Source organism: Pleurodeles waltl, chromosome 7 (genome assembly GCF_031143425.1).
Source record: "Pleurodeles waltl isolate 20211129_DDA chromosome 7, aPleWal1.hap1.20221129, whole genome shotgun sequence".
NCBI lineage: Eukaryota > Metazoa > Chordata > Amphibia > Caudata > Salamandridae > Pleurodeles > Pleurodeles waltl.
In genome coordinates, this window is record NC_090446.1 from 938534669 (window position 1) to 938550259 (window position 15591).

The 15591-nt window shown below is 42.9% G+C and overlaps 1 protein-coding gene across 2 annotated transcripts in view; it reads left to right on the forward strand.

Moving 5' to 3' along the window:
* CYFIP2 (cytoplasmic FMR1 interacting protein 2) overlaps nt 1-15591 on the forward strand; it is a 191463-nt gene that overhangs the window by 20794 nt on the left and 155078 nt on the right. For both annotated transcript variants that reach the window (XM_069199646.1, XM_069199644.1), the window contains exon 4: nt 14838-14915. In XM_069199646.1, coding sequence (XP_069055747.1) covers nt 14838-14915 — 78 coding nt within the window. The remainder of the gene's footprint in view (nt 1-14837; nt 14916-15591) is intronic.

Here is a 15591-nt window from a genome sequence, read left to right on the forward strand (position 1 = left end):
TCACTCTCCAAGGTCAGCCAGTCATCAGCTCCACACTGAAGAGGCCATGGTGCATTCACAATTGGTGGCTATCACTGGTAATAAATACACTGAGCAGCCCTCACTATTGTTTTGCACTGTAGCATTTGTATAGCTTTGACTACCCATCTGTGGGCACTAAAGCACCTGTCCATTCATTGAGCACACTACATGATGTGGGTGTATAGTTAGCTCTGTGTAGCCTTTGCTTTGATTCTGTGTGTCCATGTTGTGCGTGATCGCCCCAGAGATGTAGCAATCATGTTATGGGATTCAATGCTTGACGGCTAAGTGTGCTGTGTACTTCTGTGTAGGTGTCAGAGGGAAGTGGAATCGTATGTCTTTCAACATTATTTGCAGATGCAGGAGATTGGAATACCTTTGAGGCTTGATGAAACTCATAGCATCACAAAGGCCACATCTAGCCTTTTGGACTAGATGTAATTATTGGCTCTTTCTAAAGCAGGAAGTCTATTTTTTGAATGAGGACACTCAGGGCCTGATTTAGAGTTCGGAGGACGGGTTACTTCATCACAAACATGATGGATATCCCTTCTGCCATATTACAAGTGCCATTGGATATAATGCACTTGTAATAAGGAGTGCAAGATATCCTTCATGTTTGTGATGTAGTAACCCATCCGTCAAACTCTATATATATGGCATTCAGATCTTGCAGTGTGAAAAGATGCCTCCATCTATCGCACCTTTGTAAGGAAGGCAAGGGGCAAGAAACCCGTGGAGGGTGGAGAATACAAGGATCAACCAGTACTTTGTCATGTTCTGAATTACGTGAATGTTGATAATACTGGTGACAAGTCATGCTAGGCCTATTAGTAGGATATAGAACTAGCTGTAAGAAAGTTTGTTAAAGTTTTGGGACCTTATGCCCCAGGAGGATACTTGCTGCAAAACAAACAAAAAAAAGTACTACCACTTTCAACATCTATGGCACCAGATGCACAACACACATCATGTACTATGACCAAGAACAAGAGGATAACCATAAATTCTCAAGAGGCTGATATCAATCTACAATGCTTCAACAGAAGGAGCACATCCTAAAGATAAAAGTGTCTTTACATACTTATACATACCTTCAGACCACCACAACTTTCCGCACTAGATTACTGCAGATGATGCATTCACTGGGATGGATTAAATAGCTAGGCAGAAGAAAAATTCTATGTTGTAATGCAGCATGAATGTGTGACTCTCTTTAAAAGAATCAGTACAGGAAATGTGTTTTAAAAAAGCTATCTGTCCTTAGCTCACATGTAATACCTAATGGCTTTATGTTTTAAAGCAACATATTGCTCACATTGTCTTCCAAACATTGACTCCTCATTGCACACCTTGCCAGCATAAACCTTCAATGTGCTCATGTGTGCTGTATCAGTTGACCACACACCAGTCTGCTACAAGTTCTGCAAAGTTATATATCCAAGGGCAGATACCTTCGATCTCTAACCTCAGTGCAGTTTCCAATCAACTATGCAATTAGCGTAGACTTTGAGATAGTCACCTGAGGTCAGAAGGTTTCCTGAAGTTGTGTGCCTCAAGTTCAACTATAGGTTTTTCACTTTTATTGGGAAACAATATAAAACTTTCACCTGAATTTTTGGGGAGAAAGCAGTATTCTAATGATGGCACTGTAGAAAAATAGAAAGGGTTACTGCTGGTTTCTCATTCACTTTGTAAAGGATGTTGGGAGCATAAAAAGTTCCTTCAGTGGAAAACCTTTTCATGTGTTTTTTTCTGATTCAAAATAGTTTATTAATTTGAGCAGGTATGTTTTTTAATTGTAGATCATTTAAAATTTTTCCTCAAAGTGCAGTTTTTCTACTGCTAAATTATCCATGTACCAACCATTGTGATGTCCTTTGGAATTATTTTACTTTGTTTAAGGGCCTGATTTTGATTGTACTGGAAGATTCCAAACCCCACACAACCCATGGCACAGTACCATGTTTCTCCTGCATCTTCCCTTCCTTTGCTTTTCTCCCGCCAGCAGCTATAAAAGCTCTCAGCTCCTGTCCACCACGTTTTGATTCTTATCACTATTTAAGCTGCTGTGCTGATCTGAGTGGTACGTGATCTCAAAAGACTCCTCTTCTGCTCACCCTTCGGGAGTATTCTATTAAAAATAAACACCCGGGGAGTATTCTATTCTGTATACACATCCCCTTGTCCTATTCTTTTTTAAAGATACTATGTGCCACCATCATCGTCACACCACTTAGGACCCAGTCCCAAGAATAAGATGTGGTCCCAAATCCAGAGAAGCCTGCAGAGGTGGCTTGCATAGGGTGCCAGCCCTACCTTTCCAAATGTAAACAAAAATATCAAGTGTTAAGGGGAAAAATGAAATCATGATACATATGTGTCCTAAAGGCCCAAAAACCCTAGCTTCAGGTCTCCTGAAGGTTTGCACTGAAGAAACATGACCATGAGTACAAAAAGTACAAATGGTAGTGTGGTATAGGCCATGAAACCCAAGTGGCCACTGCAAGAGGCGCACTACTCTAGAAAAAAATAAGCATGATTAAAAATGATGGTGCAGAGGGTAAAGAAACCTGATTTTGATGTCCACAATGACTGTTGCAGAGTGAGCAACATAACTGCAAACAGAAATAGCGTTGCAGCAAGCAACAAACTTCAGGGATCAGGAGGCCAACTGTACTCCCCTTGTATCTCTGTGGCTCTCTCGAGCACTTTGTCCTCTTCCACACTTTAGTCTCTTCACCTCTGATGGCTCTCAGGGCCTGATTTATATATTGTAGAGAGGGTATTCTATCCCAGTGGCATTGAAGTTCACCTCCCCGCCAATACAGTGGGCCACCTGCCAAATTTAATTGCAGACAGACCTTACATTTGGCCACGGTGGAGACTACTCTGTCTCCGCCATGGAAAACTTCTCTGACAACCCTAGGAAGTAAGAGCCATCAAAGAAATTGCAACATGTCTGCCTAACCAATTTATATGAGTAGACATGTAGTCATGTTTTGCTGTTCCTTATCGCCAGGTAAGGTAAAACCTGGTGGTAAGGAACAGTAAAAGCATTCCAATGCTCCCCTCGAGACATGGGAGGAGACTCCCATGGCAAGGGGAGCACTATTTTTTTTTTCAAAAATAAAATCCCGTTTCAGGATTTTTTTTTTTTTTTTAAAACAGTATACTGTTTGCCCTGCTGCAAACAGTAACATGCATTGAAAGGAAGCACAGTGATGGCAGTTCCTGCTAATGCCTTTATAATAAATCAAATGACCGCCTGCTTGTAATTTTTAACATCTAGCAGACAAAGTACTCTCAGCCTGGCAGACATAAAGTCCTCTGCCAGGCCAAAGGGAAATACTCCCTCCGCAAGAATATAAAACTGGCCCTCGGTCTTTATCTTTGGCTGCCATGTCATCCTCTACATCTCATGTGTTGTGTTTACCATGCCATCAATGTCCAAACCACGGGGTTCAGGGTCTCTTTAATTACCTGCAGTAGCAGCACTGTAGGATGTGCAATGCACCATGGAGTTCCATCACATGTAAACATTGTGTATGCATACAAATGCCACTGCAGCAATGTTCGAAACATATACATCAGCAAGGATGGGCACTTATACCCAGACCGGAATGCAGGTCAACTACCACAAACAAATACAGTGGTCCTGTGGGTCAAATGTATCCACCCAAGTCCATCAATCACATTGGGCTGTAGTAGTATGCCATTTAATGAGTCAGTAGGGCGCTCATCAAATTGAAATGCAGAGTATTATTCAGCCATCATAATAAGATGTATATCACAGCCTAGTTCAGGTGGCGCAAAGTACACAAAGTGCATGGTGCATGATACATATTCACATGTACACTGAACCAACTTGGGGTGCCATACTGTTGTACACCATACTCATTCAATGACCACCTTTTGAATCCGAGTTTGATACAAGTTAAAAAAACACCCTGAGGATATGTTGATGTTTCAGCCCTATTAGAATGAACACCATCTGTCTAGCGAGATGAAGATTTATGCCTCTAAGCTTGTCCAAAACACCATGAGCTACTTCTGGTGCAGATCTTAAGGGGAATCTCACACAGCCTATGTCGGTCTAGGGGCCGCCTGACGCAGTACGTGACAGTGTATCCAAGCCCTCCAGAGTGGAATGTGTGTGTGCATAGGTGGGTAGATCTGTGGAGGAGTTTGATCCATGGGACCATTGTATGTATTGTAGCAATGATAGGTAAGTCACACACAGCTTTGCTACACCCCTCGTCTCGCCACCCTGCTGCTCCCACCAATACACAATTCCACACTGCTAGGAGGTGTTCTATGTGTTGCAGGTACCCATCTTCCCATGCTCTCCCACCCCTAGGGCGCATGCAAAAATAGTTCCCACAGGCATACCTGCATGTTCACTCTTGTTGTTTGCCAAGAGTTTGGCAAGGCATCTGAAAATACACTTTCCCCAGTGAATATTTCGGCATATTTCTTTGCCTGTCCTGTTGATTTTCAGGGGAATCATAGAAATATGGCCACGTCCCAGAGACAGGGCTGGGGAACCTTCACGGTTAGAGCAACGGCTCCCTGTGATTGCATTCACTGACAGCTAGTTTCTTCCCTTGTATTTTAAAAGAAACCGAGACAACCTCACCCACAACGTTTCTTTTGGAGTTTCTCGCTAATTTAAAATGAGCAAATTGGTTACCAGGCATTCCCCACAGGGGCAGGCATTACATCATCAAACTGTCCCCAACAGGGGATTTTTTACAGCGTGGAAAGAAACAGTCTATTTGATCAAAATAGAAAGGTCACGCATAAGAGACATGTTTAATAAATAGCTAAGCATTAGCATGTTGACGGCAGCACAATCTGATTCATGGCCTTGAATTTTAGATTACGACGTTAGAGTGCAAAGTTTTAATAGTCATACAAATTAACAGGTGTTACAGGGTTTTACCAAATTCTGACACTGCAGTATGCCCATTAAAGTTAATGAACCCCTAGCCATCTCTCTATCTAAGATATTTATCAGGGTACAACTCCTAGGAATTAGGGAGATATAAAACCTTCTCATCAAAAGCGAGCCATCATTGCTTCACTTCAAATGGGTTTGTCAATTGGTTTGACAATTTCCTCTCTTTAAATGCATTTCTTAATTTCCTTTCTGCCTTCCTAGAAACAGAGATAACACTCGGTCTAGCCCTTTCAAACCACAGGTGAATATTTACAGTTTTTTTTCTCTTCCAAGAAACACAACTTTCATATGTCAAGGGAAATTTCCAAAAGTTACAACAAGGAACCGTGGATTTGTGAATATTTGTAATACTTGTCACTGTTCATACAGGGCTTCAAATGTCAAGTATCACTACAGAAATCATTTAACATACACATAAAAGATACTCCTGCGTTGGCTGATTTTAAATGTATGTTTCTTTCGAAGTTATCTGCAGCATACATGCACTGCCATTTCTTGGGTTCTGGGATAGTTTTTGATTACTGGGTGGCATCTTGTGTAGGCATAAACCATTGGTGTCCCAGAGCCATCAATGCTGTTGTGCTCTAAATGAATGACAGTGTCCTCCCTTTGGACACTTGGCTCCACATGCATAGCAAAGAAGAGTTTTCGAAGCCTTCTGTGGTGGGCAGTAGGGTTTAGAAATCAAGATATAACATAACACAGTTAAATAGCACACATTTACCGTTTAACTGAATGTCCAGTAGCTGCTATAAAGTCTAAGGCGTACATGACTCCTTTAGCAGGTTAGTGAAGTAGAACAATTAACAATATGACCCAAATATAAAACTAATAGGTGATACTGCATCTTGGGCTCTGGTTATAAACCTAAATCTGTTTATAAACAGATGCAGGCACTGTGTTTTACAATAACCTTATGCCCTGCTGCCAATGTCATCCTCTCTGGCGACACTGAATCGCTTTATACAGCAAAGTAAGTGGCTTGAGGATCAAGGTCTGGTTGAATGAATACGTCTTCATTGTTGTCAAACACTGCAAAAAATGTGGCAAATGTGGTAAAAAGAAAGTAACAACATACACTATTGTAAATAATGTGTAGTCCCGTAACATGGTATTTCTGAGTCTGGGTGAGCAGCTGGACAACTACCCTGCATATGAATTGCCAAAACAATCCTAAAACTAATTTACCCAAAGCAATATATCAAAAAACACAAAAGCAGGGTCCCACCAAAGTTCTCACACAATCATTTGAATGCCACTCCAAATCTCCAATCTCTGTGCTCTGTCCCTACATGTATGAAAACCACCATCTTGTGCAATTCATGCATAGTGTCCCAAATGGACACTAGTGGAAATACACAGGTCTCACCCACACAACTGTGAAATGTAGTGACGTGTGAGAGATACTGCTAATGAATAGACAGATGGTAAGTAGTGGATTCTGCCCATTCTTGCTCCTGGGTGTGACATGGGTCCCGGTGAAAGACAGGCACTCTACTAGTGTGGCATTTTTGGATGAGTGTGCCTTTCCCCTACACCAGAAAAGGGGGGGCGGACAGAGATTGGCGATGCATGGCAACTTGGAGTGGTGCAAAAACATGATCTTGGTCCAATATATATACCAATAATGGCAAGCTGGCCAAGCGGAAACCAGCACCAAGTGCACCTTACCCTCCATCTAGAATATTAGGAGTAGCACAAACAGTAAGTAAATGTACAGCTACGTACATCATGCATGTCTTTGCCCTCAGTGCTCTAGAGCCTGGTCAGATAGAAACTGATTGGTGTTGCAGCTTAGGGGCACAATGTATAGGGAAAAAAGAAACGTGTCTGTACACAAATGGATGAACAGACTAAGTGACAACATTTGTGAAAATGGATGACAATAAGGAGACGAGCCACTGGGTCCACATCAATGGGGAAGGGGTAAGGGGAGTGATGGGGGTATAGGCGGGGGGGGGGGGATAAATGGATAAACCCAAGTTTTGGTAATATGCCCCCCTCTTGCCTATCCTTTGTGACGGGTTAATGGAACAGCCTTTAGTGCTATAGAGGCTTGCCAGTGAACAGATTTGCAGAAAAGCACTATGGAGTGGCCACAAGTTTAAGGGCAGCATGGTGATCTATGGCTCTGATGAAGGCAATTGCTCGGGTGTCTTCTTCTCTGGCCAGCTGACAGAAACAGAAGAAGGCGGATCCAAGTTGTATGACATCATTGCCTTTCAGGGAGGACAGGAAGCACTCCAAAGGCAATGTGCACTTCCTGTCCCTGTAAAGTAAGAATCAATGCAGGTTATGGAAGCTTTCCCCTTCCAGAATCTTTATAGCCAATTTCATTCATCCACATGCCTCACCGACCTATGTGATAAGTACAGTTCTCCTTTTTCTGTCAGTGCACAACTTCTCACTGAGGTTAAGTCGTTCAGTAGTCCTCCATGAACCAGGGGCCTAGAGTAAAACTGTAATCCGCCCAGAGAAAATGTCTGAGTCCTCAAAATCAAACCGATCACCTGGTTCGCTCCCATCAACATGTAGAGACTCCCTGGTGCTCTCAGGACCTCACCAGGATGTGAAAGGTGGCGATATAATGTTCTGTGTGTGTGTGGGGAGGGGTTACAATGTTAACAACACTAGCCTGGCCAAACACACACAAGCACTGTCTCTCTGTCGCTCTCTTGCACTCTGTCTCCCTATCTCTCTCACGCTCTCACTCTGATCTGTTGTCAGCACTGCATCTGGTATTAAAGGGAGGTAAGGATTCGCCACCCTTACTATACTTGCAAGTACACTTTAAGTGTAGCCCCCTTCAGCAGAGCACAGGGGGGATACTTAAATGAATAGGTCATAGCAGCAAGCTTTTCCAAGCAATTAAGAGGACTTTTGTCCCAGTAGCAACACTTCAAAGAAAGCAGTCAACAGGCATATCGTAGTTTCAAACACATTTCTCGTATTTTCATCTCAGTGCTACATTTTATTTTATATTGAGTCATATGACCAATGTAAACCCATGGAACAGTTTTCAGGTGTTATCTGAAACATGCATGGCTCATGCGATGATACGATCTGTTTTCCATGGCCTCAGTTAGTGCGGTAGAGGCACCATAATTTGCTTGTAAATGATATATCTGGCCCTCTGCTCTGTTGTCTTGGTCGCTCTGGGTGCAAGTCCGGGTAGCTCAGAGATCTTGATCCTTTATGACTGAGTATACCAACCAAAAGGTCCCAAAAGTTGAGTCAACTCAAACAAAAACACTACCAAAACAAGGGTTCTAACCAAGGTCTCTAAGTTTTTAGCAAGCCCTTTGAAGTCCTAGTGTCAATTTTAACATAGTAATTTGTGGGTACAGTACCTGGCAGCCAATGCATACAGTTAAAGTCCTAAAACCTTATAAGGACCCATGTTTACCTTCAGTCGCACCTGGACTGAATATATCCGTGAACACATCTGTAAATATATACTGTACTGACTCGGGCTTTCTACCTATGGTATTGTTACGATCCTTCTTTCAAGAACACACTAACTTTATTCCCTAACATGTGACCCCGAATATCGAGTGATGGGTGAGAGTGAGGGGGTTGGCACCTTGTTTTTAAAGTCCTGATGGGATGACAAAAAGGTCCATCTGATTAGCCACTCATTCGTGACTATACCGAGTTTGTGTCCAAATAAAGAATGAAATGTGTGTCTGGAAAGAAACAATATTTTTAAACTCATTATCTGTTTTTGATAAGATATCTATGTCACATCTGTGGTCATGTCATGGATTTTGTATCGATGGTGGTCGATGACTATGCCATGTATAACTATAGTGTCTTGACTGGGTAGTACTTAGCAACCTGTCATTTGAATGAACTGTCCTTCCTTTCATGAAAGAAACCCTGTGGCTAAATCAATATTTAATACATATCTCTCACAGATGACATTCGCAATGCCCTCTGCTCCAAGTTTTCACTGTTTTATTGAATTTATATAAACAATATGTTTTTCCAGAGGTATGTGTGAAACAAATCCAACGACCTATACGAGGCATAATTTCATCTCATTGACCCTCATTATCTGTTGCCTACCATCTCCGATAGGTCCATTAAAATGAGTCCCTGACCTCGCCATCGTTATGAGAAACTCAGAAACACCACAGGTGCACGCAGTTCACTCTAGGACGGCTGCTGATCAAAGCAGCTGAGATCCCCAAGTGAAAATCTATTTAGCAATGAGGAAAATATGAAGAACTGAATGTATTAAATTGGATTCCCCCATTTATTGCCATCCCTATGTTGTCCCTCAGGATCTAATTCTTAGTGGGCCAGTTTTTAGACCCTTAATGGTAACATTCCAGACAGTAAGAGTACCTCCAGGGATCAGAATTACCAGACCCACTTATGGGAAACTGGTAACAAGGGGATTTTATGTCATGCACTAATTCATTTTTAGGGTTATATTTTGTGATTTTTCTGGAGCGTTTTATCGGTGCTTTACAGATTTTTTTTTAAATATGTTCACGCAGGGACATATGAAAAAGCATCATATATATATATATATATATATATATATATATATATATATATATATATATATATATGTGTGTGTGTGTGTGTGTATATATACTAGACAATATAGTTGAGATTTAGGATGGTATAATGATGATTCTTGTGACGGTATATGTTAACAATCAGGTTTCAGCAAGGAGACAAATGAGGTAGTGAAAAAGGAGAGTAGGGGGGTGATACCCTAAAGTAGAGTAGGTAGTTAAGGGGAATACATGAATAAAAAATACAGAAAGCAGCTCCGAGATGTGCAGAGGAAAGGCTTTAGAAGAACAAGAGTTGATATGAGGAGGAATGAAGTTTTTTCAAACAGAGTGTTTACAAAACAAGAAGGCCTTAATGTCATTTCTGAAAACTGTAATCGTTGGTCTTTGTGTTTGTTGATCAGGAAGTGTCTGTGTGGTATTCGTCTTTGGTGTTAGACACAGCTTTGCACCAGGGCCTGTTTGTGATGTGTGTATCTGAGGTATTGTCCTTTCTAGTGTAACACTTGGGGGCAAATGTATACATTTTGATGCAAAACTGCTCTAATGCAGTTTTGCATCAAAAAGTTTAGCATTGGCTTGCGCCATTCCTGAGCGCCAGCTGGGTGCCATATTTATGGAATGGTGCAAGCCGGTGCTTAGCTTGGGCTAGCGTCAACAAAAATGACGTTAGCTGGGTGGGGGTACAAGTGAAGGAGGGTTTGCCTCAAAAAATGACGCTAGGCTCGTTAGAGGCAAATAAAATGCCTCTCACCAGCCTAGCGTCATTTCCTGATGCAAAACCATACATACCACATGACTCCTGTCTTGTAAAAGACAGGAGTCATGCCCGCCACCCCCATGGCCAGCATAGGGGACCAGCTTTTTGCTATCCTTGGTGTTTTAACTGTTTTGCTGTTTTGCTTGAATCTGAATCTGCACTGAATAATTTATTCGATCTTTTATCATAAAATTGAAATCACTGCTTGCATGTTTTTTAAAAAAGTGTATGAAGTTTATAAAAGCTGTTTACGTCGGATTTTATTCAATATACCTTAACGGGAAGGATTGGGATAATTAATGCCCCTCCTTACCGGTAGATAACTGGATTGAGGAAAGGCTCTCGTCAATTCGGAGTTCTGACACTCCGACCATCTTTGGGGCAGGAAGTTGGGCCGGTTAGAGGCCACTTCCGGTTTTCGGGGCCTAACCGCGGCGCGCGGTCTAGTGGTTCGGTGGTTTGGTCAAGGGGGGATAAATGCTGGCGCAGACACGGCCGCGCAGCGGATGCGCGCAGCGGGTGCGCCGCTGGCGCGCCAAAGGCGCACCAAAGGCAAGCCCGTCTGCGCCCGTCCGCGCCAGAACGGGCCAGAGGGCCAAGTACCTTCTTTCTGGTTCAGGAAAAATTAGTTATACCACTGTAGAACTTAAGAGGTTGGCAGGCCCCCGGTGCACTCACACCCTGAGCCCGGACACTGCTTGTACCTGGAGGTGTGCGCAGTGTAATTGGACGGTGCCTTTGCCATCTTGGAAGGGAAAGCAGGTAATCCAGGGAGTTGGGGCTGCAGGAGAGAATAATCTTGAACATGCGTTGGGCAGAAGGGTAATGGAGGGTAGAGCGGGGGGCCTTTTTGCTCTTATAAATGTTAGATCCCTCCCTAAACACAAATTTGAAATTAATGAGCTTATCCTCGCTCTTAATATAGACTGCCTGTTCATAACGGAAACCTGGCCAAGGCCTTATTCGGACCCCGATTTTATTGAGGCAACCCCTACCGGCTATTCCTTTTACAGGGTAGATAGAAATACAGGCAGAGGGGGAGGCCTGGCCATCATTTGTTGGTCTGAGCTTACTTGTACCTGGTATAGTGCTAGTCACCTTCCAGAGGTCTGCGAAGCTATGGCCTTTAAATTGCTCCAAGACAAATTTTTAGTCTGGGAAGGCCTGCTAATTTATCGCCCCCCCCGGCCCTGTTTCTAAGTTCCTCTCGATATGGCCCTCAGTATTGGAACCTTTAATCATGGCCCCTAAAGCCATCATCTTGGGAGATTTTAACATTCATTTTGATAATACATGTGACTTGCTGGTGGCGGAATTCCTCAACCTTATGGTGGCTCTAGACTGGGTCCTAAAGGAGGGGATGGCCACTCATAGAGCGGGTCATACCCTAGATGGGATTTTTACCCGTCCGGAGGTAGCATCAAATCTATCTACCACCCCATTAGAGTGGACAGATCATGCCCTGTTGACGTTTAAATTTCTTACCCAACAGCAGTCCATAATATCAATTTCCCAGAAAAAATTGATAAGACCCTGGAGAAAAATTGAAGCAGAACCATTGAAAGCTACACTTTTACACAATTGGAATGACTCAAAGGTGTCCAGGCTATCGCCGCTTGCTCGATTTAATTTGGGCATTAAACAAGCAATGGACACGCTAGCACCGGTAAGAAGAATTTCTGCTTCCCATACTAGGAAGAAACCCAATCAACCCTGGTTCTCTCAAGCCCTCAAAATCCTACAAAGGAAATACCGGCAGAAAGGATGGATCTTAAGCTCGCACTTAACACTTATAAAAAAGCCTGTCGGGTAGCCAAATCTGACTATTTTACATGTAAAATCAATGAAGCAGCTAACTCTTCCAAAGAATTATTTAGAACGGTTAACACTCTCACTACTCCGTTAGGCTCTCCCAAAGTAGAAAATTCTCAAGATTTCTGTAATAAAGTTGCTAAATATTTTGAAGGTAAGGTGCTTGACATTTACTCCAGCTTTAGGCTGGATAAGACACTAGCTAGCCCGGCCCCCCGGCCGACTGTTCATTTGCACTCTGAGGTAACTACTAGTGGGTCACCAGACCAGTCACTTTTTCTTTCAAAGTTTATGATGCCCTCTCTTGAGGCCCTGTGCAAAATGCTCCTGGAAGGCAAATCCGGCTCCCCTATGGATCCTTGCCCCTTGGTTATTCTTCATTTAGTACCAGAGCTAGTGGCTTCTATGCTGGCCCCCATTTTTCAGGAAGTGCTAGCATCGGGCTCTTATCCTAGGGTCTGGAAAGAATCGACTATTATTCCACTAAAAAAGAAGGTAGCTGGCAAACCGGATGATTTGACGAACTTACGTCCTATAGCCCTTCTTCCTTTTGCGGCTAAAATTCTAGAAAAACATCTTAATAAGGAAGTGGTTGATTTTCTGTCTGTCTCCAAAGGCTTGGACAGCTCGCAACATGGTTTTCGGAAATCCCACAGTACGGAATCAGCTCTCATTGCTTCATCTGACACCATACGTAGATTGGTGGCTAAGGGGCAGGGGGTCTTTTTGGTGTTATTGGACTTGTCGGCAGCTTTTGACACCATTGCTCCCCATATTCTGCTAGACCGCCTATATCAGGCTGGCATTAGAGACCAGGCTCTCAAATTGATCGAATCTTTTTTATCTGACAGGTGGGCCACAGTCAGCAGTGGTGATTTCAGATCTTTTTCCTACCTTTTGCCGTGTGGGGTCCCTCAGGGCTCCTCTTTAAGCCCGACGCTATTTAATGTGTACGTGGCGCCACTGGCAGAGCTGGTTCGTTCTTTTGGCTTTTTTCCCACTTCATATGCTGATGACACTCAAATCATTATCCCTATTGACAAAGATCTTGAAGAAGTGGCTATTTGTTTCAACGCCTGTATGACAGCAGTCAATCACTGGATGAAGTCCAACTGGTTGAAACTCAACTGTGAAAAAACTGAGATTCTGTGCTTTGGAATTGAAAGGGTTCATTGGTCCTCTAGCTGGTGGCCTGAAGAGTGTGGGACGCTTCCTGTTCCACGGTCTACCTCAAGAAATTTGGGAGTAGTATTTGATGAGCAATTGTCATTCAAACCTCAGGTCAATCTGACAATCAAGTCCTGTCTGTGGACTATGAAGAAATTTAAAAAAATACTTCCTTTTATTCCACAGACCTGCAGAGCTACCGTCATTTTGGCCCTAGTCATTTCCAGATTGGATTATGGAAATGCGCTCTTACTCAATTTGGACAAAGATTCTCTGCACAGACTCCAGTTGATGCAGAACACTGCTGCCAGGCTGTTATTAAAATTGCCTCGTGGGGCCTCTGTTAAGAGGTGCCTTAAAGACCTACACTGGCTTCCGGTTATTCATCGGCTTTCTTTTAAGGCTCTTTGCATCACTCACAAGGCTGTCCATGGGATTGGGCCTGCAATACTTACCACTAAGTTGCAATGGCATAGGCCTAATCGGCTGTTGCGCTCTGCTAGTGCCTATCAAATTCAAACAGCCCGCACTAAGAAAGTAAAATGGGGAGACAGAGCATTTACTATTGCAGCTGCTAAAATCTGGAACTCCCTACCACTGAACATAAGGCAAGAACATAATTATTTAACATTTAGGAAACTGGTCAAGACCTGGCTGTTTCCCCAATAAGTTCGGGAGTTCTCCGGCTTAGTTCCTCCGCCTCGCCCAGTTAGCGCTTCGATGCCCTTTGGGCCGGAAGGCGCTTTATAAATACTCAATACAAATACAAATACAAATTGCACCAATTGCCATGCAGGGAAGCCCATTTCAGGACCCCCAATGGCACTTACATGTTTGTTTTTTTAAATACTTACCTATACTTACCCGGGATGGGTTCCCCCATCCTCTGGTGTCCCTCTGATGTGGGTGGGAGTGTTCCTGGGTCTTGGGGTGGGCACCTGTGGGCCCATTCCATGGATTTTAACCATGGAAATGGGTCCACAGGTCCCCCAATGCCTGGTGTGACCCAGGCGTTAAATAATGGTGCAAAGCAAGTTTTGCACCATTATTTAGCCCCTCCTCCACCTGTGCATCATTTTAGCACGGGGATAAATATGGGGCTATGGGGTTAGCACCATTTTTTAGATGCGAACGCGTACCTTGCACCTCATTGACGCAAGGTAGGTGCACGCATCCAAAAAATGGTGCTAACTCCAATATTGTGATGCTAGACATGTCTAACGTCAAAATATAAATATGGAGTTAGGTTTCGCCGAATATTATTATGGGCGTTGGTATTTTTTCAGCGCTACAGGTGCTGTGTGTGTCTGAATGGCAGAGGTTTCTATTAAAAGGTGATTTTTTCACACCTGGAGCGCTGTCTGTTATGAGAAGTGTACCTGCTGGCAATAGTGATCTCCAGCTGTTTGCTATTTCTTCTACGTGTGTTGAGGATATTAATAAAAGAGCTATCATGGCTCTGCAGATTTGTGTGCAGCCACAGGATCCCCCATAACTGTGCTGTTTATCACAGGTGTGAATCCCTTTTGTACGAAATCTGCAGGAAAGAGTTTTTTCACAGATTTGTTTTCTGTGTCTTTTTCAGAATGAGATGCTGGAGGAAGGTCACGAGTATGCAGTGATGTTATACACCTGGAGGAGCTGCTCTCGAGCCATCCCACAGGTATGAGGGAGGCCCACAGTCACAGATACTGGTGTATCAAGAAATGCTTGAAATTATCTGCTATTTTTATATTGTTCATCAACATTCATTGTCTCACCGGGCAAGTCCCGCTGGTCCAGGTTTAACCTGGTGCAAAAAAGATTTAATTGATTGGGCCGTGGCGGACGAACATCACAAGAAGAGCACACAGAAAGATGACAAAATGACAGAAGGCCCAGCTTAATGAGCTGAAATGTTAATTAAATTGATTGATCCCACAAATAATAGACCACCTTGATTGATATGTGTACATATAGGAAAATGTTTCATCAGGAATGTTGCTAATGTAACCCCCATTTGTCTTTATATTAAATAGATGGTGTGGAAGCTGCTTAGGGGACATATGGTGATTAATGTCAGAACAGCCTGTAAATGGTGTACTGTGAATAACACTATAACTGTACAATTGAATATTACTGATGAAAATCAATGAAAATAAATGTTCAGTTGCCTGTAAGTCCTGCCCCTGATGCCTGTGAGTTACAGACTGCCTATGAAGGACAATCTCATTTTTTATTCTGTCCTATGATCACTATGAATGATATCCCTGTTGCCTTTTCATAATATCCGCTTTAAACATTAGTGATGTCCACTTTTCCAATAATGTTCTCATCTATGAGTGACAGCTCACCTCCTT